The 27,655-nt window shown below is 41.6% G+C and overlaps 1 protein-coding gene across 1 annotated transcript; it reads left to right on the top strand.

The window, feature by feature from the left end:
* Positions 1 to 427: 427 nt before the first annotated feature.
* Positions 428 to 26,930, top strand: LOC145861777 (regulating synaptic membrane exocytosis protein 1). The gene is made up of 4 exons (XM_082965233.1): positions 428 to 1,219; positions 5,711 to 5,785; positions 26,552 to 26,771; positions 26,892 to 26,930. The coding sequence occupies exons 1-4, from the start codon at positions 1,056 to 1,058 to the stop codon at positions 26,928 to 26,930; spliced, it is 498 nt and encodes a 165-aa protein (XP_082821359.1). The 5' UTR covers positions 428 to 1,055.
* Positions 26,931 to 27,655: the final 725 nt, after the last annotated feature.

The raw sequence follows: 27,655 nt of genomic DNA, 5'->3' as shown, positions 1-27,655 counted from the left end.
GGTTTCTTGATATTAAAGGCACAAAAGTAATTCCATAAATCTCTAGCACTAGTAATACTGTAGCCTAGCTATGAAACATCAGTGTCGAGCTAAACTAAAAGTGAAAGACTTCTGATGTGAGCACCTCACAGGCAGCCAACAGTTAGGCTACGACTCTTTTTGGGCGCAATTCACTGACAAGAATATGCAATAGTATGATATGTAGGCTACATTGATTTGTAAACTAAAATACAAATAAAATTCTTATTATGATAGAGGGAATAATGTTTTATGAAAAAAGACTTGGCAGCTTTGGTTATCTCGTTTTGAGTCTCGCCGCTGGCCGCCCACTGCCCTGTCCATGGTCCTGCAATAGGCTCATACACATTTATAGTGTAGGGTAGACAACCAATGCTAAATTTGTGTTGCGAGTATTTTGAGCTGGGGCCCTAACAAGATACAACAACACTACTGACACACACGCACACGAGGAAGGGAGGATGGGAAGCGCGTCACTAGCACACTACGATTGGTGAAGTGAGAGAGAAAATTGTGCAAGTGCCTTGTACGGTGAACCCCCATTCTCAAATGACAATGCGCGCTCCCGGCGTGAGAAGGTGTGCTCGTTTCAGGGGCTGCGGTCCCATTGACTGTTCTACATCTCCCTGACAGCGGCAGCATCAGCAGCAGAGCGCGGCAGCGTTAGAAAACAAGGCACCCAGCCAGCGGATCAACCTGGGCAGCGGCAGAGTAACATCTCTCCGCTGTGAAGAAAGCTAAGCCTTCCCAGGTGACCGAGTATCATTCTCCACCAGAGATGGGTTCCTGGTAACTGGAAGTGGAGGGGAGAGGCGGGCGGGCGGGGGGTGGGGGGGAGAAGAGAAAAGAGCGAGAGAGAGGCAGAGGAAAGGCGACTAGGAACCGAAGAAGCACTACAGCCGTGGGTGCCCTCCACCATGGGAGCCTTGCATCACTTGCCCGAGCCGTTGCTTCATCCGTGGGCCATGTCGTGATACGTGGGCTCCGCCAGTGGGATTTCTGTCCGTAATCCGAGCCGCCGAGGAAGGGGGGAGAAGATGTCCGCCTCGGTGGGCCCTCGGGGCGGCCCGCGCCCACCCGTTGCGCCGGCGTCCATGCCTGAGCCGGACCTGAGCCATCTGACTGAGGAAGAGAGGAAGATAATCATGGCTGTGTTAGCTCGACAGAAGGAGGAGGAGGAGAAGGAAGAGGCCATGTTAAAGTAAGAGAGACACTGGGGCTATTTCTGCTCTGGAGATGTTTGGGAGATGTAGTACAGAGATGGTACTCATACTGCTGCTCATTGGCTGCTAGGCTACCAATAGGCTACCAAACCTATACAAATATCTGCCTACCTAACCTTAACCAAAAATGCTATCTACGTGTGTGTATGTGTGTGTGTATCAGCATGTATAGCCCCAGCTCCTCTCAAGGCAAATATAGTGTAGCCTATTTTCGCCCTCACTCTCATCCATCTACAGCCTATAATTTAGTCTACACAGAGTCAAGGGTGACCTAACAAGATGCCCTAACACGCTGTGTGTGTGCGTGTGTGAAAGAGAGAGAGAGGAAGAGGTTTCTGAGTAAGCATGTGTTGGGTCAGCGCTGTCACAGGTGTAAGAGACGAACAGGGGGAGAGAGGGGGGGAGAAGGGGGAGAGAGAGGGGTGTGTCGTCCCTGAGACACTCAGCAGCGTCACACTCCAGTGTCTTCTGATGCCCTAACTAAATTCTTCTCAACCTCACCCATTTCCCGGAAATGCAATCATGTGTTCTGTCATATCCGAACAAATTGCTGGCTATATAGGTTATATATAGCCTATAGCCCAGTATCTTGAGCACTGCGTCCGCAGGCTATAGGCTAACTTCAGGCTGCGATTGCACAACGTGATTTGACCGAGATTCTCTTAATTTCTGCTTGTAAAATCAGTGCATATCTGCTCTAGCGGAGTGTTTCCGTCCCGTATCTCAACAGCTGTTTGCGTGTTCGGTCGCTGCTTTGGCGATGCGGTGGGTTGAGTATAACAGCCCAAAGTAGGCCAGCGACAGTCCATCTCTACTGAAAGGCTAGCGTAAATGCATGTAGCCTAGTCCATGCCCTATGTGCTGTTTTATTATAGTTGATGATGGTCGGAAATCAGCACAGTCAGCCTGTGCTATTTTAGTATTTTCACACACAGAGCTTGAGCCGGTGTGGAAGGAGCACGTCTATTGTATTTGTCACGCCAAAACATCGAAGGTTTGTTATCGTGAGTTAGATGTAACCTTATCTGAGTAGCATATTACTCCACTGATTGCCTGTCAAACTGCAGCGAGGCGATATGACGTTAAACAAGTCACTGCTATCGCATAGTCTTATAGCGAACGAATAACCGGGCTCCTATGAGAACTCCTCTGCTATTCACGTCTGTGTTCTATTTTAGGCTCCTTGTGCAGAGTGATGGCCCTGTACTGAAACTGCAGATCGATTCATTGCATCTAAAGAAGGAAGTGTCCAATGCACAAGTGGTCATGCATAATTTTCATCTTAGGCTATGCATTAGCCCTGTAACACTAGCATGTGTGTGTGTGTGTGTGTGTGCGTATGCATGCTCATGTGGTTTGCTGTGTGATCTTAATTGCAACATATGCTACAGTAGCCTGTGTGCTCTTACTCTAGTGAGGAAAATAGCCTTTTAAGTCTTCCACTCACAGAACTCACCTATATCTGATAGCATCATACACTCTAATCACACTCAGATTACAGTAGACGCGGGCTGAACTGATACGTCATCTAATCTGCGCATTCTATGCTATAAAGCTATTCGATAAACCCACTAATGTGAGAAGCACAGATGAAACATAGACACAGGACTATGACACCCCATATACAGTTCCAGTCAAAAGTTTGGACAAACCTACTTATTCAAGGGTTTTTCATAATTTATACTATTTTCTACATTGTAGAATAATAGTGAAGACATTAAAACGATGAAATAACACATATAGAATCATGTAGTAACCAAAAAAGTGTTAAACAAATCAAAATATATTTTACATTTGAGATTCTTCAAAGTAGCCACCCTTTGCCTTGATCACAGCTTTGCACACTCTTGGCATTCGTTCAACCAGTTTCACCTGGAATGCCAACAGTCTTGAAGGAGTTCCCACATATGTTGAGCACTTGTTGGCTGTTTTTCCTTCACTCTGTGGTCCAACTCATCCGAAACATCTCAATTGGGTTGAGGTCAGGTGATTGCGGAGGCCAGGTCATCTGATACAGCACTCCACCACTCTCCTTAGTCAGATAGCCCTTACACAGCCTAGAGGTGCGATTTGGGTCATTGTCCAGTTGAAAAACAAATGATAGTCCCACTAAGTGCAAACCAGATGGGATGGCGTATTGCTACAAAATGCTGTGGTATCCATGCTGGTTAAGTATGCCTTGAATTCTAAATAAATCACTGACAGTGTCACCAACAAAGCACCCCACACCATCACACCTCCTCCTCCATGCTTCACGGTGGGAACCACACATGCGGAGATCATCCGTTGACCTACTCTGCGTCTCACAAAGACATGGCGGGTAGAAGCAACAATCTTACATTTGGACTCATCAGACCAAAGGACAGATTTCCACCGGTCTAATATCCACTCCTCGTGTTTCTTGGCCCAAGCAAGTCTCTTCTTCTTATTGTGTCCTTTAGTAGTGGTTTCTTTGCAGCAATTTCACCACAAAGGCCTGATTCATGCATTCTCTTCTGAACAGTTGATGTTGAGATGTGTCTGTTACTTGAACTCTGTGAAGCATTTTTTTGGGCTGCAATCTGAGGTGCAGTTAACTCTAATGAACTTATTCTCTGCAGCAGAGGAAACTCTGAGTCTTCCTTTCCTGTGGAGGTCCTCATGAGAGCCAGTTTCATCATAGTGCTTGATGGTTCTTGAAATGTTCAGTATTGACTTACCTTCATGTCTTCAAGTAGTGATGGACTGTTGTTTCTCTTTACTTATTTGAGCTGTTCTTGCCATAATATGGACTTGGTCTTTTACCAAATAGAGCTATCTTCTGTATACCACCCCAACCTTGTCACAACACACCTGATTGGCTCAAACGCATTAAGAAGGAAAGACATTTCACAAATGAACTTTTAACAAGGCACACCTGTTAATTAAAATGCATTCCAGGTGACGACCTCATGAAGCTGGTTGAGAGAATGCCAAGTGTGTGCAACGCTGTCATCAAGGCAAAGGGTGGCTACTTTGAAGAATCTCAAATATAAAATATATTTTGACTTATTTAAAACACTTTTTTGGTTACTACATGATTCTATATGTGTTATTTCATAGTTTTGATGTCTTCACTATTATTCTGCAATGTAGAAAATAGTAAAAATAAAGGAAAACCGTTGAATGAGGAGGTGTGTCCAAACTGGTACTGATCACACACACACACACACACACACACACACACACACACACACACACACACACACAGGCTAGGATTTAATCCAATCTGCCATATCAATATTTACACACTGCTTTTGTATTCATACTATCTGCCCTTGCATATGTGTGGGTGTGTGTGTACTGTATGTGCAGATATCTTCATGCATAGGTCACAGTCAGAAAAAAATGATCTGATGGTTGTAAGAATGCAGTGTGCTCCTCTGGTACTGTTTCCTAATAATTAGGTTTTGCTTATACATCAACTTTTTCACCCAGTCGGTGTAATTGAAGAATGGAGGTTTGAACAGCTGAAATACTGGACAGTCAGACACAGTTGCTATCGAACCCATTTTTTTTTCATAACACCCATCTAATGACAGCTCAAACACAATGTGTTATTACAGATCTGTCACCCCTTTCAGTTTTAAACAGAACGCCTCCATGTTGTGGGGTTCTCATAGGGATTTATCTGTGATCATCCCATTGAAGTGTCAGATTACTGAGGGGGGAAAAGAAAACAGTAGATATTTTGAGGTAAAAGTGAAAACATTCCAGTGTATAATTATTTTATCAGAAATATTATTTTTTAAGTCATTGTTATGTATGATGAATCAGTTCTTTGTTATTGTAATTGATGATCTACATAGCAACTTATTTTCTCTATTCTGATTGGTCAGGTGTTGGTTAATTGTTGATGGAGAACAGGAAGTAGTGGAATTGATTTATGGCTGTGAATGGGTTTTCACTAGATAGCACAGTCACAAAGTAAAAATTGGCTATATCATAACAATTCATGAAAACAAAAATGTGCTTTTTGGTCTAAATTTAAGGGTAGGGTTAGGCATAAGGTTAGCAGTGTGGTTAAGGTTAGGGTTAAGTTTAAAATCACATCTTAATAAGATAAATTGTACAAATAGGTGGGGTTTATGACTTTGTGGCTGTGGTAACTAGTGACGACCCTGTGAATGTGGTAATTTCATCCATCCAATGTTTAATCGCGTTCCCGTGCTCAAACGTTGCATGTATCAACCAATGGTTGGGTGCCATGTCATCGACTGTGCATTTGGGCACCAGATTGCCATAACAAATGATGTGGTTAGCTGATATGTAAAATACCTATTCAGGCATTGTAAGATCTAGCAGGTGTCAGCAACGTCTGAGCAGAGGAATCCGACCAATGTCTAAATAGCATCCACCTTCTAAAGAACCCTCAAACTACACCAATGTATAACATTTGACAACATTTTCTGACAACATTCCAACCACATTGTTCCTTTTGTGTGTTCCAGGGAGGAGAGGCCCATCCAAGCAAGAACTGTGAACCTGGTAGGCCAGAAGAAGCCTCCTCAGCAAAATGATGTCAGGTAAAAACCACTATACAACCCTATTTTGCTGACTATTTATTTTTAATGGTCAGCTGGTTATTGCAACACAGTCTTGGAATGGTCAGAAGGCCTGGGTTTGAGCCCAGTCGGTCACATTGCTTCCTAAACCGGGATGGGTCTCTGAGGACATTGTGGTCAAAGGGGGTGGAAGTGTAACGGATGTGGTTTGGTGCGCGCGTAATGCGTAAACTTCCCTGAGACCTGAAGATTTGTGTTAGCTCCCCAAGCTAATGGACAACATTCCACAACCCAGTGAGAAGATGGACATCACTTGTCAATTAACTCTTAAGTACTATTGAGCCATCATGTAGTCTTTGACATGGGTTTGTGCTGTGGATATGTGGTTAAACCTGATGCCCCTAACAGCTGGTCCACGGTCAGATATTCTGTATCCTCCTAGAGGTTAGAAAGTTAGAATTTGCGGTTGGGTAATCTGAGCCCAGCAACTTCCTGTCACTCTGGCTCTGATGAGAAAAACAGCCAGTATCCACCCAGAGTGATAAGTATGTCATATCGAAGTACCGGTATGTCAACTATAAGTCCAGCATATACATTTCCTTTGACTGAGGCAAGTTTGAGGATGCAGTTGAGAATGGGTAAGTGTTTGTCAGTATGTTTCGGTGTTTTTGGTAGTGGGAGGTGTGGTCACTACTTTACGCTTATGTCTGTAATAGAGATTGTCTCGGTAGCACATTGAACACAAGTTATGTGTGTACGTACTGTAAGTAATTATCTCTGCACAGTCGTGCACATTTATAGTGTGTGTGTGTGTGGTTGTCCATAAGAGTGTTTTTTTGCATTGACTTGTGTGTTTTGTGCAAGAATGCATGCGTGTGTGAGAGGTTGGATCAGAGAGTGGTGGGATGAAGGGGTAAATCACATCTGCTTCCCAGAGGAATCCCGGAATGTGGCCCATTATGACATTATGCCACGACTCCCAGTCAGTATTCTGACACATACGGAATGTCAGCAAGCCGTCAGAACGGGATACAGATAATAATAACCTCTATGGGCTAGCGTCCCACCTACTCAACAGCCAGTGTAATCCCGTGGCGTGTTATTCAAATACCTCAAAAATGCAAAAAGTTAAATTTTTCAAACATATGACTATTTTACACCATTTTAAAGACAAGACTCTCGTTAATCTAACCACACTGTCCGATTTCAAAAAGGCTTTACAACGAAAGCAAAACATTAGATTATGTCAGCAGAGTACCCAGCCAGAAATAATCAGACACCCATTTTTCAAGCTAGCATATAATGTCACAAAAACCCAGAAGACAGCTAAATGCAGCACTAACCTTTGATGATCTTCATCAGATGACACACCTAGGACATTATGTTATACAATACATGCATGTTTTGTTCAATCAAGTTCATATTTATATCAAAAAACAGCTTTTTACATTAGCATGTGATGTTCAGAACTAGCAAACTTCCGGTGAATTTACTAAATTACTCACGATAAACGTTCACAAAAAGCATAACAATTATTTTAAGAATTATAGATACAGAACTCCTCTATGCACTCGATATGTCCGATTTTAAAATAGCTTTTCGGTGAAAGCACATTTTGCAATATTCTAAGTAGATAGCCTGGCATCACAGGGCTAGCTATTTAGACACCCAGCAGGTTTAGCACTCACCAAAGTCAGATTTACTATAAGAAAAATGTTATTACCTTTGGTGTTCTTCGTCAGAATGCACTCCCAGGACTTCTACTTCAATAACAAATGTTGGTTTGGTCCCAAATAATCCATAGTTATATCCAAATAGCGGCGTTTTGTTCGTGCGTTCAAGACACTATCCGAAAGGGTAAATAAGGGTTACGAGCATGGCGCATTTCGTGACAAAAAAATTCTAAATATTCCATTACCGTACTTCGAAGCATGTCAACCGCTGTTTAAAATCAATTTTTATGCCATTTTTCTCGTAAAAAAGCGATAATATTCCGACCGGGAATCTGCATTTAGGTAAACAGACGAAAGAAAATAAAGCATGGGGTCGACTCGGGCACGCGCCTAAGCCCATAGTACTCTGATCGGCCACTTGCCAAAAGCGATAATGTGTTTCAGCCAGAGGCTGCCTCGATATCGTTCAGCTTTTTCCCGGGCTCTGAGAGCCTATGGGAGCCGTAGGAAGTGTCACGTTAGAGCAAAGATCCTCAGTCTTCAATAAAAAGAGCCAAGATGAACAACAATTTGTCAGACAGGCCACTTCCCATATAGAATCCTCTCAGGTTTTTGCCTGCCATATGAGTTCTGTTATACTCACAGACACCATTCAAACAGTTTTAGAAACTTTAGGGTGTTTTCTATCCAAAGCCAATAATTATATGCATATTCTAGTTACTGGGCAGGAGTAGTAACCAGATTAAATCGGGTACGTTTTTTATCCGGCCGTGTCAATACTGCCCCCTAGCCCTAACAGGATAAGCACTTTACTTTGATGAAAAGCAGTGAACTATAAGGAATTTGGTATCACTTGACATGCAGGCTGTTTTGTACATGCACTATCTGTTTTTCTATATATGATCCTAGATGAGCACAGATGTTGATCTGTCAAATGAATTTGGGGAGCTCAAGAAATGCAAGCAGATTTTTGTAAAGGGCAAGTGAAGTGAATTCAGAATGCATTAATGATAGACCTACTATTCCTGTTGATAGAGAGAAAGGTAAACAAATAGAGAGAAAAACTTTCATAACTCTCTGTACGTTAAAGACGAGCCCTCAACAGCCATGTAATTATTTAGAATGTGAAAAAATATATAATAATTTAGGAACTCTGTCGGGTCTCAACTTACTGTTGAGAGTATGAATAGTAGAATACACAAGGTGCAATTTTGATACTTAGTTGTGCATCAGCATTTTTCCTCTTGTTTTATTTCACTCACTGACATGTCAGTTAACACTTTTTAGATTGGTAAATTAGTCTAGTTAGTCTAGCCAGCTATCTAAACTTGTAGTAATCATGACTGAATTACCGACCCGGCATGCAGGGCACATGTCCAGGGGCCCTGACCTCCAGGGAGCCTCCATTGATTTTGTTTTTCACTCTCACTCATACAGTGGCTTGCAAAAGCATTTTTCCTATTTTGTTGCTTTACAACCTGGAATTCAAATGGATTTTATGGGGTTGGTATCATTTGATTTACACATCATGCCGACCACTTTGAAGATGCAAAATATTTTGGGGGGGTGAAACAAACAAGAAATAAGACTAAAAAACAGAACTTGAGCGTACATAACTATTCACCCCCCCAAAGTCAATTACAGCTGCAAGTCTCTTGGGGTATGTCTCTATAAGCTTGGCACATCTTGCCACTGGGATTTTTGCACATTCTTCAAGGCAAAACTGCTCCAGCTCCTCCAAGTTGGGTGAGTTCCTCTGGTGTACAGCAATATTTGGATTGAGGTCTGGGCTTTGACTAGGCCATTCCAAGATATTTAAATGTTTCCCATGAAACCACTCGAGTGTTGCTTTAGCAGTATGCTTAGGTTCATTGTTGTGCTGGCAGGTGAACCTCCGTCCCAGACTCAAATCTCTGGAAGACTGATACAGGTTTCCCTCAAGATCTTCCCTGTATTTAGCGCCATCCATCATTCCTTCAATTCTGACCAGTTTCCCAGTCCCTGCCAATGAAAAACATCCCCGCAGCATGATGCTGCCACCACCATGCTTCACTGTGGGGATGATGTTCTCGGGGTGATGGAAGGTGTTGGGTTTGCGCCAGACAGTGTTTTCCTTGATGGCATAAAAGCTCAATTTAGTCTCATCTGACCAAAGTACCTTCCTCCATATGTTTGGGGAGTCTCCCACATGCCTTTTGGCAAACACCAAACGTGTTTGCTTCTTTTTTTCTTTAAACAATGGTGTTTTTTTCTGGCCACTCTTCCGTAAAGCCCAGCTCTGTGGAGTGTACGGCTTGAAGTGGTCCTATGGACAGATACTCCAATCTCCGCTGTGGAGCTTTGCAACTCATTCAGGGTTATCTTTGGTCTCTTTGTTGCCTCTCTGATTAATGCCCTCCTTGCCTGGTCCCTGAGTTTTGGTGGGTGGCCCTCTCTTGGCAGGTTTGTTGTGGTGCCATATTCTTTCAATTTTTTAATAATGGATTTTATGTTGCTCTGTGGGATGTTCAAAGTTTTGGATATTTTTTTATAATCCAACCCTGATCTGTTTCTCCACAACTTTGTCCCTGACCTGTTTGGAAAGCTCCTTGGTCTTCATGGTGCTGCTTGCTTGGTGGTGGCCCTTGCTTATTGGTGTTGCAGACTCTGGGGCCTTTCAGAACATGTGTGTATATACTGAGATCATGTGACAGATCATGTGACACTTAGATTGCACACATGTGGACTTTATTTAACTAATTATGTGACTTTGGAAGGTAATTTGTTGCACCAGATCTTATTTAGGGGCTTCATAGCAAAGGGGGTGAATACATATGCACGTACCACTTTTCCGTTTTTAAATGTTTTACATTTATTGAAACAAGTTATTTTTTTTCATTTCACTTCACCAATTTTGACTATTTTGTGTATGTCCATTACATGAAATACAAATAAGAATCAATTTAAATTACAGGTTGTAATGCAACAAAATAGGAAAAACGCCAAGGGGGATGAATACTTTTGCAAGGCACTGTATATCATATTAAAATGGCATTTGTCAGCAAAATTTGTCAAATTGCAGGAAATTAGCTGTAAAATTGCAACAATTTTTTTCTTCTTCTGTAAAGCAAACTAATTTGTTTACTTTTTGTTAATAAAATACTTTTCTGCTAAAAGATCCCTATGTACGTATGAAATTATCATTTTTATTCCCTGTACTAAGTTAATGTGAGTTAATGTGTAGCGGCTAATTGTATTGCTTATCGGCTATGTGTTTGTAGATCGACTGAGGTGAATGAAATTACAGCAACCAATGTGATAATGGTTAGGGTCATTTTTGATTGCTGTTCTCCAATAAGTATTTTAGACTGTTTAAATTGTATAGAAATGCAGTCCATCCGTCCGGGCTTCACTAAAACTCAGACCCTGGTTACGGCCCTGCTCCTGCCCACTGACCAACACAGGCTATGTAAGATAACCTCTTAGCATTAGCATCACCTACCTCCAGGTAGCATTCTTGCTAAAACTCAAGTCAAACATTAGCTAGCATAAGTCACAGTTTCTGTAACTTTATATTTACCATATAGAGCTTACATTACTCTTCTCTCCATATGACAGGGATGTATGTTTGTAACTTTCTATAACAATGCACATACAGTACCAGTCAAACGTTTGAACACACCTACTCATTCAAGGGTTATTCTTTATTTTTTACTATTTTCTACATTGTAGAATAATAGTGAAGACATCAAAACTATGAAATAACGTATATGGAATCATGTAGTAACCACTACTAAAGGACACAATAATAATAAGAGACTTCCTTGGGCCAAGAAACACGAGGAGTGGATATTCGACCGGTGGAAATCTGTCCTTTAGTCTGATGAGTCCAAATTTGACATTTTTGGTTTCAACAACTGCCATGTCTTTGTGCGACGCAGAGTAGATGAACGGATGATCTCCGCATGTGTGGTTCCCACTGTGAAGCATGGAGGAGGAGGGTGTGATGGTGTGGGGTGCTTTGCTGGTGATACTGTCAGTAATTATTTAGAATTCAAGGCACACTTGACCAGCATCGCTACCACATTCTGCAGCGATACGCCATCCCATCTGGTTTGCGCTTGGCGGGACTATAATTTGTTTTTCAACAGGACAATGACCCAACACACCTCCAGGCTGTGTAGGGGCTATCTGCATCAGATGACCAAGCCTCCACAATTACCGACCTCAACCCAATTGAGGTGGTTTGGAATGAGTTGGACTGCAGAGTGAAGGAAAAGCAGCCAACAAGTGCTCAGCATATGTGGGAACTCCTTCACGACCATTGGAAAAGCATTCCTCTTGAAGCTGGTTGAGAGAATAGCAAGAGTGTACAAAGCTGTCATCAAGGCAAAGGTTGGCTACTTTGAGGAATCTAATATCTAAACTATATATTGATTTGTTTAACACTTTTTGTTTACTACATGATTCCATGTGTGGTATTTAATAGTTCTGATGTCTTCACTATTATTCTACAATGTAGAAAATAGTAAAAATGAAGAAAAACCCATTTATGAGTTGGTGTGTCCACACTTTTGACTGGTACCGTATATAAGGCCCAGCTTCTTTCACTATTATACCCTTTGGAGCAGAGATGCACCTGGGAGGATACTAGCCAATCACAGAGCACAGGAAGTGACTACCTGCCAATCCCAAAGCTCAGGAGTGGACAGCAGTGTTTCAAGAGACTGCTTTTAATCACGTGTAGAATATGCAAGGAGTTCCTGACTGCTTACTTCTGTGTGTCTTCATAGGAGAAAGCATGGATACTGTACACACAAGAGAAGCACAGTTAGTACACATCTTACTCAACACAACCCAGTATGACTTATGTCCTGTATTTCTCTGCAGTTACAGGATATTGTTCTTTGTGTGGTTCAGCTCGGTGTGTGTGTGTGTGGTGTGTGTGTGTGTGTGTGTGTGTGTGTGTGTGTGTGTGTGTGTGTGTGTGTGTGTGTGTGTGTGTGTGTGTGTGTGTGTGTGTGTGTGTGTGTGTGTGTGTACGTGTATGTGCATGTACGTGTGTGTGTAGGCGTTGCCCATCCTACTGAAGATGGAGCTTCATACAGAAGTGTGTTTGTGTGTGATGGTAGGTGTGATTGTAGACTGTGCACTTCCCACCCTGCCGAAGGGCTCTGTACGACTGTGCCAAGCCATATGAAGCTGGGCATTTCCATGTAAAAGGACCCATGATCAACAACATGTGAAGTTCATAGGAGCATGTTAAATTGGGTGTCAAATGATCTAAGAGTCTATGTATTTTCTAAATTAAGGCAGATATACATTTTTCATACATTTTCCATCCTGAAAATCTGTAACGCTAAAATGTAGTGTAAATCCTTCTTCAGGATCGGTGTCCCATCCACGGGATGGTTGAGCTAACATAGGCTAATGTGATTAGCATGAGGTTGTAAGTAACAAGAAAATCTCCCAGGACATAGACATGTCTGATATTGGCAGAAAGCTTAAATTCTTGTTAATCTAACTGCACTGTCCAATTTACAGTAGCTGTTACAGTGAAAGAATACCATGCTATTGTTTGAGGCGAGTGCACAATTTTGAACATGAAAAGCTATTAATAAACAAATTAGGCACATTTGGGCAGTCTTGATTAAAAAAATGTATCCGCAATGCAATGGTTCATTGGATCAGTCTAAAACGTTGCACATACACTGCTGCCATCTAGTGGCCAAAATCTAAATTGCACCTGGGCTGGAATAATACATTATGGCCTTTCTCTTGCATTTCAAAGATGATGGTACAAACAAAAATACAAAGAACGCTTGTTTTTTTCTTTGTATTATCATTTATCAGATTGATTCTGTTATATTCTCCTAAATTCATTTCACATTTCCACAAACTTCAAAGTGTTTCATTTCAAATGGTACCAAGAATATACATATCCTTGCTTCAGGGCCTGAGCTACAGGCAGTTAGATTTGGGTATGTCATTTTAGGTGAAAATAATGTAGGCAACAATAACACAATAATGTTTAAGACCCCTGCCAACTAATATCAACACTTATATTTAGTTTTGGAGAAAGGATTTGCCTTCTGTAAGTTAAAGAAACATTGCCTTGTGCCCACAAATCTTTAAGATGAGGAGGAAGGATAATGAAAGTTAACAGAAGTAACAAGTAAAGGAAGACATATCAAATAGTTATAGTGTTTTTACTGATTCATTGTTAAGTGTTTAATTAAAACTCGTAATTATGTTACCATATCGGTAACAGAATTACTGTAATTGAATTGGCTAAAACTGGAAATCATAGCAGTCACAAACCACAGTTGAGTCACCTGCCACTGTCCTCCCTTCTACTGGCATACTGTTATGTTCAGCTCATAACTGTTTTCTTTTCTCTTTTTGTTGTCTGTTGGTCAAAGCAAGACTGTGAAAACAGTCTGGACAAGCCCCACTCTCCCTCTCTCTCTGCTTCTCTCTCTCTCTTTCTCTCCAGTTAATGTCACCTCTCCTGGCTCTTACTGACTTCTACAATAGCACCTACCATCTATCCTCTTTTCATTTACAGTAACAAGTATCCTCCGCCACTGAACACTTACTGACACCAGATGTCCATGGACGTTGAAAAGTAGTTGACATTTGGTCAGTCTGACCTGGCCAAATCTGAACCAGTTTGGACTAGGGTTGAATATTTTCCCGAGATTAAATCACTTTTCTTCCGGTATTTCCCGCCAAAACCAGAAGTGTAATTCAAAAGCATTATAAAGCATATAAATGTATCTGGATTATTTTAGAGCTTTGATCAGAATGAAAATTCAAACCTGATGCTACCTGAGACTGATGAGCCATATATTAAATACATTTTATGAGCCCTACTTTAATACCATTTAATTAGCCCAAGCCCAGAAAAGCTCAAATTATGTTATCGTTATCCAATACGTATATGGGCTAATGCACATTACACATGACAGAAAAACATAAAAGCCCATAGAAGTAGCTACCTATATCCTCTCTTGGGTAAATAAATGAAACTAACTCCAGTCGGCTAATCTTTTTGTGTGTGAACTGTATTACTGTACTGTATTGTATTATATGGACTGGAATTATGCACATCATTCAAACCATGATAAAGTAGAAGAGAACATGGGATTCTGGTGCACCACATGCATCTACAAAGTTACATGTATAGACTACCGAATTTGATTTTAATTTAGAAATATAATAGGGCCTATTTGTATAATTAGTAGGCTGACCCATATATACCTTTCATAATATTTCCCTTAATGTTATTAGCCTACCTTCTCTTTCTCTCTCTATTGTTGCTTCATTCCTTCCTCGCTTTCAACAGTTAAATTAAATAAGTTTCCTTATCTTCATCATTCTAATGACATCCTTGAGTAATATAGGACTATAATTAAATACAGAAGGCTTTCACTTCTCTTCATGGAGATTGAATGGCTGTGGGGCTGAATAAATAACTGCTATAGCCTACCACCATCTTGCGTTTGCTCTTCTTTCAAACTACCCGTGAGGTCTATTGGCTGCTGTATTTAACATTCAACAAAAAAGAGCTTGCGTCCCTCTTTTTTTTAATAGTCTATTGGTATAAATAAATGCTAAAAAAATTATGTCCAGCAAGCTATTCTAGTCTACCTTTTCCTGCATGGGACTCCAAGAGCTAAGGTGCATTTTTAAGGAGAGAGGCCAGTGGAGGACAGGTGCATGCCTATTGCGCAAGAGACAGAGCTATAAGTTAGAAGCTTATTATGCATAACCCATCATTAATTAGCTAAATATAAGGCTACTACAGCATTGTATTTATTACCTGAAAGAGGTAGGCTAGGACATCTATATATAGGGCTATGTATCGATCTAGAACAGGATTATCTATTTTGGATGCAATATGAATAGAGTTGATGGAGAGAGAGAGAAAGACTGTGAGAGATTGCTCGCACGTGTACTGATTTAAAGCAACGATATTCAAGTGATAGTCTGATTTTAAACTCTGCAGCTGCAATTAAAAAAATATAGAATCTTTACAATTAAAAAACAAGGAGACCTCCGAAAACAAGATAGAGATGGATAAATTAGACGCATTCGGTCAGTACGTTACTGTAGCATACCTGTCATAAGAAAAAGAGTTACCAGGATAGGTAGGTCTACATGCTTTGTGAACTGCACTTCATACTGAGATGGGCTGTCTGTCCCCACCCTGAGCATTGATTCATCATGCAGAGGCCATAGAGAAGGCATTTTTCGACATCACAAATTATTTAACAGTTCCATTTCACGTTATGATGTTCATATAAATAATTTGTTATAATTGACCGGTTACTTGATGTTATTTCTCCCGGGAAAAGGGAGTGGTTTTGCGCGGTAAATCCCGGTAACCGGCTCCCGCCATTCAACCCTAGTTTGGACAGCACAGTACAATACAGCAAAGTAGAGAACAGTAAAGTACAGTACAGTAAAGTAGAGTACAGTACGGTACTGTACAAGTGCCTTCAGAAAGTATTCACAGCCCTTGACTTTTCCACATTTTGTGTGTGTTACAAAGTGGGATCAAATTGTCAATGTTCTACAAAAAATGGTCTAATGTCAAAGTGGAAGAAAAATTCTAACATTTGTAAAAAAAAAATATAATAATAAAAAAATTAAACACTAATATATCTTGACTAGATAAGTATTCAACCCCCCTGCATCAATACATGTTAGAATCACCTTTGGCAGTGATTACAGCTGTGACTCTTTCTGGTTAAGTCTCTAAGAGCTTTCCACACCTGGATTGTTCAACATTTGCCCATTATCATTTGATCATTGCTAGACAACCATTTTCAGATCTTGCCATAGATTTTCAAGCAGATTTAAGTCAAAACTATAACTCGGCCACTCAGGAATATTCACTGTCTTCATGGTAAGCAACTCCAGTGTAGATTTAGCCTTGTGTTTTAGGTTATTTTCCTTCTGAAAGGTGAATTGATCTCCCAGTGTCTGGTGGAAAGCATACTGATACAGGTTTTTCCCTCGGATTTTGCCTGTGCTTAGCTCCATTCAATAATTGTTTTATCCTGAAAACCTCCCCAGTTTTTAATGATTACAATAATACCCATAACATGATGCAGACACCACTATGCTTGAAAATATGGATAGTGGTACTCAGTAATGTGTTGAATTGGATTTTCCCCAAACATAACACTTTCTATTTAGGTCAAAATTGAATTGCTTTACCAACATTTTTGACATATTACTTTAGTGTCTTGTTGCAAACAGGATGAATGTTTTGGAATATTTTTATTCTGTACAGGCTTCCTTCTTTTCACTCTCATTTAGGTTAGTATTGTGGCGTAACGAACATGTTGTTGATCCATCCTCAGTTTTCTCCTATCTGTAACTGTTCATCTACAGACTAAGCCCTGTCTAAGCCGTGGGGGGTCAATTTTTTCAACTGGTACCGGGGGACTTTCAGACGAGTCTTGTGAGGCTTGTGGGCATCCTAGAGTTAAACAATTTACATGTACGTGTTCACGAGAGTCTCACCCTTCCGCAGAGGATTATTGTGTAGCCCAAACTGTTCGGACGCTACAGACAGAAGTTAGCAGATGGCTGTACCAACTTCAGACTAGTCCCAAGATGCTTGTGGGGGTCATAGAGCAAAACGGAGGGCACCACCATGTTTGTGAGAGTCTCATCTTTCCATATGTCATAGTTTGTAGGCCAAACCATTCGGACGCTACTGACAATTTTGTGAGAAGATCCATTTTTTTTTAGCTCTGTCATCGACGGATTTATGAATAACTACCTAATCTCTGTACTCCATACATACAATTATCTAGTCCCTCAGACGAGCAGTGAATCATCGGTGGATGCTGTGGATTGAGCATTGCAAAAAAACAAATATCTCAAGCTTAAACAGAGATTTTTCATGGGGATTTTTGTATTTTGCTAATTTATTTTCTGCGGGGTGCAGACATTGACTCTAGTCAAGAATAAGTTTCCATTGGAAAACTTCCCTGGTCTTTGTGGTTCAATTTGTGTTTGACATTCACTGCTCAACTGAGCGACCTTACAGATAATTGTATGTGTGGGGTACAGACTCAGGACATTTGCCTTCAGAAAGTATTCACATCCCTTGACTTTTTCCAGTTTAAAATGAATTAAATTGAGATGTTGTGTCACTGGTCTACACAATACTCCAAAATGTCAAAATGGCGTTATGTTTTTAGATTTTTAAAACAAATTTATAAAAAATGTAATCCTGAAATGTCTTGAGTCAATAAGTATTCAACCCCTTTGTTATGGCAAGCCTAAATAAGTTCAGGAGTAAAAATGTCACATAATATATTACATGGACTCACTCTGTGTGTAATAATAGTTTTTAAAAAACTTTTCAGGATCGAGCCCTTTTTTTAAATTTTGGCCTAAAATGACATACCCAAATCTAACTGCCTGTAGCTCAGCAACTGAAGAAAGGATATGCATATTCTTGGTACCATTTGAAAGGAAACACGTTGAAGTTTCTGCAAATGTGAAAGGAATGTAGAATATAACACATTAGATCTGGTAAAAGATAATAAAAAGAAGAAAACGTGTTTTTTTATTTTTTTTGTACCATCATCTTTGAAATGCAAGAGAAAGGCCATAATGTATTATTCCAGCCCAGGTGCAATTTAGATTTTGGCCCCTAGATGGCAGCAGTGTATGGGCAAAGTTTTAGACTGATCCAATGAACCATTGCATTTCTATTTAAATGTTGTATCAAGACTGCCCAAATGTGCCTAATTGGTTTATTAATAACTTTTCAAGTTCATAACTGTGCACTCTCCTCAAACAACAGCGTGGTATTCTTTCACTGTAATAGCTACTGTAAATTGGACAGGGCAGTCCGATTAACAAGAATTCAAGCTTTCTGCCAATATCAGATATGTCTATATCCTGGGAAATGTTCTTGATACTTACAACCTCAAGCTAATCACATTAGCCTATGTTACCTCATCTCTGTACTCCACACATACAATTATCTAGTCCATCAGACGAGCAGTGAATTTCAAACACAAATTCAACCACAAAGATCAGGGAGGTTTTCCAATGCCTCGCAAAGAAGAGTGCCAATTGGTAGATTAGTAAACATAAAAAAAAGCTAACATTGACTATCCCTTTGAGCATGGTGAAGTTATTATTTACACTTTGGATGGTGTATCAATACACCCAGTCACTACAAAGATACAGGCATCCTTCCTAACTCAGTTGCCGGAGAGGAAGGAAACCGCTCAGGGATTTCACCATGAGGCCAATGGTGTCTTTAAAACAGTTAGAGTTTAATGGCTGTGATAAGAGTAAACTGAAGATGGATCAACAACATTGTAGTTACTAAACACTACTAACCTAATTGACAGAGTGAAAAGAAGAAAGCCTTTACAGAATACACATATTCCACATCATGCATCCTGTTTGCAATAAGACATTTAAGTAAAAGTGCAAAAAATGTGGTAAATAAATTAACTTTATGTCCTGAAAACAAAGCATTATGTTTGGGGGACAATCCAACATAACACATTACTGAGTACCACTCTTCATATTTTCTAGCATGGTGGTGGCTGCATCTTGTTATGGGTATGCTTGTCATCGGCAAGGACTAGGGAGTTTTTGGGGCCAGGGACCCCTTTTGTGGTAGTAAATTCATCACCCCCACATAATCAGAACACAACTTGATTGAGATAAAAAAATAAAATTGCATACAAGGAGTTTAACTATGACTTCAAACCAAGTCTTGGGCCCTGCAAAGGAACATTTTAAAGGCCCATCTCTTGTCACCGGAGAGAAAATAATTCGTTTTTCAGCTAATTTCTTGCAATTCTAGAGATTCTTTGGGAGGGTATTGAGTTGAAAAATGTATAATTGGTAGAGTACTGTGGATACCAATATCTGTGAGCTTTCCAGGCCCATGTTGCACAGGGTTAAATTGTAGATTCATAATATTACATTGTGTTGTATTACACCCTTTAAACTTATTCCACTGATCCCTTGGCCAAAAGTAATTTAATCTTGTTCTAAACTTAATTGAATAATTAAATATTTTTTATTTGTTTTGAGATCTGGACGTGGACCCCCTGCAGTACCACGGACCCGGACCCCACTTTGAGAACCCCTGCATTAGAGCGCACTAGAGTATAGTACAGTATAATGTACTGAACTCTACTGTGATGTGCTTTACTGTACTGTACTAAACTCTACTCTGCTCTTCTGTGCTGTACCGTGATGTCCAAACTCGTGAAACATAGTCGTCTATGATTGTTTCAGATTTGATCTGGCGAAGACCAACCAAATGTTAGCTCATTACAATAATACCCACTTATGCAAAAAAGGATATTAAATTGTTCTACCTTTGTGTACCTATTCAGGAAACATCACCAGGAAGAGAATTATATTCATATCACTAATTGTGCATTTCTGTAAAGTACAGATCAGGTACCCATGATGTCATTCTGTTACCGGAATTTCATTACCCGACCAAATCCACTTCACCTACTGTAGTTCAAAAACGAAAATATATTTTTTCAAACTCAAGGTGTCATAGCTGACACACCATTCTTTCTGCAGACATATTTGAATCTTGAATCAAGGAGATATTTAACAGAGTTTTTGAAAATGTGGTTGCATAAAAACTGAGGGAGATTTTACCGTAATTCTGTTACCAAACTTTGCATCTACACAGTTCTTCCAGTCAATGTGTTTTTGTGAAATGTTCTTTGTAAATTGTTCAAAGTAGTCCTTGTGCATAGAGTTGTGTGGTTTGTTAAACTTTGAAATCAATGGTTTTTGTTTGGCATACATTTTAAAGTGAAAAAGTCCAAGCGTAATTGCGTTAGCATGGAATTGCCCAGTTCTGTCTGGGGAGCACACTACCCACTTAGCTCTGCTGTTGGCTCTGGTGCTTTCTCCATCTGTCTTCCCCATCTTCTATTTCCATCGCTCAATCTCTTCCTCTATCCCTTCCTCTTTATCTCCTCCACACTGCCTGTCTTTTATCAGTTTTATAAAGCCTAAAATGTGGTGTAAAAATAGACAACCTCAGGTATCTGGCTAATTACTGTGTGCGTGCGCGTCGGCCTTCCCGCCTGTATGTGTGTGTGACTTTAGTGCTCTTTAAGCTTGTGACAGTGTGTAAGTAATGAGGTGTGTTATTGACAGAGTGGAGTGTCTTCTCAAGTGGACTGAATCTTACTCTGTCTCTCTCGACCCCCCCCCCCCCCCCCCCCTATCTCGTCTCTCTCTCTCGTCTCTCTCTCTCGTCTCTCCATCCATCGCTCTCTCTCTCTGCTGGGAAATGTTATTGTCTACGAGCTGTAGGTTTCTTGAAGTCCCACTCAGTAATGAGGATAGGCCCTCCAGACCAGCCCAGTCTAAGACACGTGAATGCTCCTAAAGAGGGGAGATTAATGTTACTCCATGTACCCAAGGAGAGTTTGTGTTGCATAGCCAATAATCAATACAGTGCATGTGTCCTGAGGTTGGTGAACCTAGATAATCACCAAAATGGCCACCCGGCATAGGTTGAGGGAATAGGGAGGCAGAGATGAAGACAGGAAAGAGCATGTGTGTCATAGAGAGAAATGTGTCAGAGAGCAGCTGAGCTAAATAGAGAGTAGAGAGAGAAGAGCAAGATGGAGGAAGGGAAAAAAGCTAACCATGGTTGAGGAATATGCACACCAGAGGAGAGGAATTCCGAGAGGGGAGGAGGGAGAGAGGTTGAAGCAGGATGAGTGAGAGACTGAAAGAAAGGATGGTGGGACAGGGGGAAGGTGAAGCCACGTGGGCCACTCAGCATGGCGACAGTTCCGGCGGAAGCAAGGGAGGGAGGGTGGAAGTGCAGACCCTGCCAGAGAGAGAAAAAAATGAAAGAGTGAGTGAGAGGGAAAGACAGAAAGACAGACTGTGGCATATTGTATGTCGTTGATGCCATATGGTGGTGAGGTGCCACCCAGAGAGGGCACAGACCACTGCACCTCACCACAGCGGGCACAGACCAACCCTCCTAGCATAGGAACAGAGGAGAGCGACTGAGTATGGGCTAAATAAGAAACACTAAAGTGTTTTTTTTGTCATTATGATGTAAAGGCATCATCATCATTTTCAACCCCCCAGCTAAACACACACACACACACACACACATACACACACACACACACACACACACACACACACACACACACACATACATACATACATACATACATACATACATACATACATACATACATACATACATACATACATACACACATACACACACACACACACACACACACACACACACACACACACACACACACACACACACACACACACACTCACACTCCTCTGTCCTTTATTCTACGTCTACAGGGGCCAGCCACAAAGCTGGCACCCTTTACTGCTTTCCAATTTTGCAAATAGCAAAAGGAGGAATCTTTTTTTTTTTCAAGCTCATCTATTATAGGATTGTGAATTTACAGAAATCAATCAGGTGGATGACGCCCCCTGTTTGGAGAAAGAGAGAGGGAGAGAGAGAGAGAGAGCTTAATTTCTAAATGGCTGCGAAGTGATTTTCTCTCGCTCTTATTTGACACTCCCTCATTGTTTTTTGATTCATGCCCGCTTGCCTTTTGAATATCGATTTGAGAGGAGAGGGTGAGTCAGGAAGGGAACCCTTAGTCACTGAAGCTCGATTAGGCGGCATGGGACTGAGTTTATTAGTACAGATATAGAGTATCGGTAAGTCTCATGGATCAGTGGGCTTGTAGGGTTGTGGGTTGGATTCCTGCATGGGGTACATACACTGAGTGTACAAATGCTGTCCAATGTTGATTCCATTGCTTCCCACAGTTGTGCCAAGTTGACTGGATGTCCTTTGGGTGGTGGACCATTCTTGATACACGGGAAACTGTTGAGCGTGAAAAACCCAGCAGCGTTGCAGTTCTTGACACACTCAAACCGGTCAGCCTGGCACGTACTACCATACCCTGTACAAAGGCACTTCAATATTTTGTCTTGGCCATTCACCCTATGAATGACACACATACACAATCCATGTCTCAATTGTCTCAAGGCTTAAAAATCATTCTTTAACCTATTTCATCCCCTTCATCTACACTGACAGAAGTGGATTTACATCAATAAGGGACCATAGCTTTCACCTGGATTCACTTGGTCAGTCTATGTCATGGAACATTCAGTGTATATTGGACACGTGTGTAACCGGTGGCGTGCAACATGAAGCTCCGACTCCCACTAAATAATAATATAGTCATTAATCAGATTATTTTATCCAAAGCGACTATAATTTAATATGTGATCAGTGGTCACTTCTATCCCTCTGTCTCACCCGCTGGGCGTGTCCAAGGAAGAGGAGAGAGGAACTCAGTGTAACGTTTACTGGCGCTGTTATACACACAATACTTTCAGAATATTTAAGACTCTCTGGATTTGGGCTGTCACTGCTCTCATACTCCAAAGGCATGCCAACCTTCTAAATGATAAAACAATCTCCCGACAGAAGGAAGCGCTCTGCTTAAATAAACTGGCACAACCACACCCTTGATTAGCCAGCTGGACGCACTTGGCTGGCGATACAGTGGGATAGAAGGCACTTTAGTGGCCACCGGTCACATATGAACTCAAAGTTGAATAAAAGCATCTGATGAATGCCTATATTATTATTTAGAGTGATTATAAGGAGGGGCTAGGGAGTAGGGGCTTGGGCTCTATTTTTTATTCAGCACTAAATATGCTCCCAGTTCCCCTCAGAGAGAACTATAATTGGAGACCTCTCCCAGCTGATAACATGAGATTCCATTACCCAAAGTCCATTGTAATGGTGCTAGGACATGCTCATCTATGCCCACTCTCCGGTCAAGTGTGAAGGAATTTTTAGAGTGATGTTCACCCCCCAATCCTGAAACAGCATCTAGCCTCTTGCCCCCAGGCACTTCGTGTAGATCAGAAGGAATTTGACAGGTATAAACAGTAGCTTCACATTGCCCTTTGATTGGTTTCGTACTAGGACTGTTCACCATATTGTATTATAGCTATCAACATAGGGACACAACTTTTGTTTTAGAAGTGGGGGGGACATAACTTAAAAAATATATATTATTCGGATAAACACTCCAAACACTCCAAACAGCCTACCCGACCGCTCGGAGGCGTCATCATGGTCCTAAAGCACACCGTTGTCTCGTTTTGTATCACATTCCAATGATAAAACTAACAGCGGACAAAAAAATGCAATTTCAGAATGTAGGGCCCGTCCCCTGCATCTCCACACGTGTGATGGGATGTTTCTGGATTCAGGACACTGGCGGTAGATTTTAGGATTTTAACAGGAGTCAATGAGCTGCACAGCTCTATCATACGCGTGTCCCACATGTTAGAGACAAATCACACAGACCCATTGATCCTCTGGGACATCGTAGGAGTGCGTACTGTATGTGCATGCTTTCATGTGTGTGTTGGAGGATTTACAACCAGCGCTGTTTATAGGGACCAGGGCCATCCTGCCAGAGCTTGATGAAATGGGGGACAGCGTGTGTGTGTTCGCAGGACGTTTGTCCTTGTTTGGTGGCTGAGATACTGCTGGCTTTTCACGTCTGTCACATCACGTCACGCCTTCTAAAGGCCTTCTTTGACTCCCTCCCCCTCGGCTGGAGAAGACTGGGGAAATGATCGAGCTCCACTGCACAGGACTGTGTGAACAGCCACACCATTCACTCTCATTCATTCTCGAGGCAGCGAGGTAGATCTTGCCACCTACATGATCATATCCCCCAAGTAAGCCCATCTGAAATATCCATTCTCAATATGCCTATTCGCTGTGTGTGTTTACAGGTGTGCATACAGTGCTGTACAGTACGCTTTGTTGTAGCTACAGTAGTCCTAGAGTCTCAGCAAGCTCGCTAGTGTTGCATGGCTTAATTATTATATGTGATGCTTTATGCTAATGTTGTTTCCCCAGATTGAATTGTTTGGCGCGATTTGTTTAAAAAACACACTTGGACAAATTTGCATTTCACAAAGGGATTATTTTTATTTCTTAAAAGAGAGATAGTACTGAATGGTGTGACGCAAAGGGAAGTGTGTGTGTGTCTCTCTGTGTGCGTTGTGTGCATGTGTGTCTGTGCGTTCATTTGTGTGTGTTTGTTCTGGTAGAAGTAAAGCTTGGGCTCACTGGTTTAAGCTTGTATCTCATTTATGCATCTGTGTTTTCTAGCTTTTCTTAATGAGCTCCTGTCAGACAGTCTCTCCTGAATCTTGAAAGATGAGCGCTCTCTCAGATCTTCTCATAAATACATATTTTTCGCTCTATTTCTCTCTCCTCATCTCTGTTCACTTTTAAAGATGTTTTTCATGTATCGCTCAAAAACATTCAACAGTGTTGCACAATCTAATGGAGATTTAAGTTTAAAGTTTACCCATCTGAGCGAGAGAGTTCGCCAGAGCAGTTGCGTCGGCTTGAGTCCAATAGTTGGAGATAGCTTCCTTCGCTCATCTCCTTCCCGTAATTGACTGGTGAAAGGAATGTTATGAATCCATACTCTCACCTATTCAACTGCGTTTAAGCGGTGGTTACCTCAGAGGGGAGTAAGGAAGGATACATTTCTAAATTATTCAAACCAGGCCTAAGTATTGGAAAGGGGGCTTGTGACAGTGTGATTACGTGAGAGTCATGGAGCTGAGGATATAAACCCTGAGGAGACAAAGCAGCAGGTGACCCCTGTCTAACCTTTAGGGCCAATAGATAACAGAGATTAGGCCCGGGGCGCAGCGAGGAAGACGGCATGGGATGGGAAGGGGTTTTGTATTTTGTGTGTGTGTAAGTGTGAGTGTGTGTGTGTGTGTGTGTGTGTGTGTGTGTGTGTGTGTGTGTGTGTGTGTGTGTGTGTGTGTGTGTGTGTGTGTGTGTGTGTGTGTGTGTGTGTGTGTGTGTGTGTGTGTGTGTGTGTGTGTGTGTAAGTACGAGTGCGGGTGTGAGTGAGTGTGTGTTGAAGTGTGTGTGTTGAAGCGTGTGTATTTACAGGGATAAGATACAGGAATACAGGGATGTCACTGTTGGTGGGATAGTCCAGGGAGGAGGATGTGTTTGAAGGTATGATAGGGGAATAGTTTGTTTTGTGACACCAGTAGTAGAGTGAAGAATGTGGATATTTAGCCTAAGGCCTTTTGGATGTTTGATGCAGTCAGTTGTTTGGGACCTCCTGTCCTCTTGGGAATTGTAGTTTTTAAGGCTGGTTTTATGGGGAGGAGGCTACGCCAATGACACCCTGTCTGTAAGTAAAGATAATACATCTAACGCTACCTATAGTATTTGAATGTTACAGTATTTTGGAAGCTACTATCTGCTCTGTATTTGATTCTGACTAAATGTGTTTATAATTGATTATGGATGGACTGTATCTACAACTGTATACTGCCTATTATCACCCTACAACAAAGTTACCTTGTCTATAAGCATTTGAAAATAGCTCATATTAACAGCATTTATAAATAACATACATAGGTGGTAATATGTATTACTAAACATACTATAAGCATTACCAATAGCCAATGGCTGTTTACAAGAGACCATATAAATGCATCTATAGTATAACGTGTTGAATCCTGTCTCATATTTTGGTCTGGTTCAGCATTGTCAGGTGGGTGCAGTTGCGAGACAGACAGAATGTTAGAAGGAAATCAAACTTGCAATTGTACTTGCTGCCACAGGGTGCTCTGTGTGCAGTGCGCTGACAGATTCATATACTTTTTAAATGTCTGTTATCTGTATTATGTCTTTATTATATGTCATGCAATATGTACATACTGTATCATATAGTCACTGTCGGATTCTCCAAAACAGGAACTTTTCAGGAAATGGAAAAAAACTGCCTTATTGTCCCATTAACGAACGTATAATTATGAAACCTCAGAATCTATTTTGAATACATTTTGGCAAAAAGGAAGTTACCAGGTTTTCATCCGATTATGTAAAGATGTGTGAAGACAATTCATGCTGAGAGAATTCATTCATGTGGCAAAGTTAATGCTTCAAATGCTTTGGCGAGGTCTTAAAGTATGTAACGTTAGCTACCGTTGCACCTTTCCTCCCCTCCTGTTCTCTCAGAGGTATCCAGCAGCAGTTGTCCAGCTACAGGGAGACGGTGCGGCGGGTGGGGGAGGAGACGCGTCGGCAGACCACCACGAGCCAGCATCGGGACGACGCGCCCACCTGTGGCATCTGCCATAAGACCAAATTTGCTGATGGCTGTGGCAACCTCTGCTCCTACTGCCAGATCAAGTTCTGTGCCCGCTGCGGGGGGAGGGTGTCCCTGCGCTCCAACAATGTAAGGCAATGTATACACACACACACACACACACACACACACATGCACGCACGCACAAACACATGCCCCCTGTTTACTCCACTTTCACTGACAATGTGTTGTCTAAGTGTTTGTGCTCAGGTGGAGGAAAGGTGCTGGGCCAGATTAGCTGTAGAGTGAGTGTGTTCGGGGAGGGGGGGTTAGGGTGGGCTGCAGCAGTGTGGTACCCAGGTAGAGGCTGGTAAAGGTTAATTTGGAATTAGACAGGGACTGGGTGCAGGAGGATCTCTTTGTTCCCCCCGGGGATCGGGCCGGGACTAGAGACACAGTGGAGTTGTGGGGGCCCCATGCAGGGAGCCCACCCGGCCACCCACAGTGTGATATTTAATTACCCCCCCCCACACACACACACACATCATGCATTCTAATTATGTAGCCCTAATGAGCACAGTGTGGAGAGGCCACTGTGTGTGAGAGAGGGGAGATAGTTGTGGGGGGCTTTTAAACAGGGATTACCAACCTGTTGAGTCCCCCCCCACCTCCACCACCTCAACTCATAATCAATCAGGCTTGTGCTGCTGTTAAGGAAGTTTGTGGATAACCTCATTTTGATTTGGATGAAAACATCTCTATCACCATAAGGTGTGTGCTCTCAAGCAGGTTTTCGATTTTTTTTTAGATGTGTCCTCATCTCCCCTTTTCTCTCTTTCCCTATTTCCCTCCATCTCTGTTTATTTCTCTCTCATATGCCACCTGGATGCTGACAACAGGAGGAGAAAGTGGTGAGTGTTTCTTCTTTCTGTGAAGACATACAGTATGTGGTTTAGTGAACTCCATTTGCACCCAGAACTTTTGCAGCATTTTGACAGTGTCATGTTTTTTAATTACAGGTGTCCGAGGTGTAG

This window comes from Salmo salar, chromosome 01, assembly GCF_965601325.2.
Source record: "Salmo salar chromosome 01, fSalSal1, whole genome shotgun sequence".
Lineage (NCBI taxonomy): Eukaryota > Metazoa > Chordata > Actinopteri > Salmoniformes > Salmonidae > Salmo > Salmo salar.
The sequence above is the reverse complement of the archived record's forward strand: the minus strand, read 5'-3'. Positions and strand labels throughout refer to the sequence as shown.

Coding starts and splice junctions, on each gene's coding strand:
- LOC145861777 (XM_082965233.1), top strand. CDS start 1,056: ATGTCCGCCTCGGTGGGCCCTCGGGGCGGCCCGCGCCCACCCGTTGCG. Junction 1,220..5,710: donor AAGGAAGAGGCCATGTTAAA/GTAAGAGAGACA, acceptor TGTGTGTTCCAG/GGAGGAGAGGCCCATCCAAG. Junction 26,772..26,891: donor TGTCCCTGCGCTCCAACAAT/GTAAGGCAATGT, acceptor GTTTGTGCTCAG/GTGGAGGAAAGGTGCTGGGC.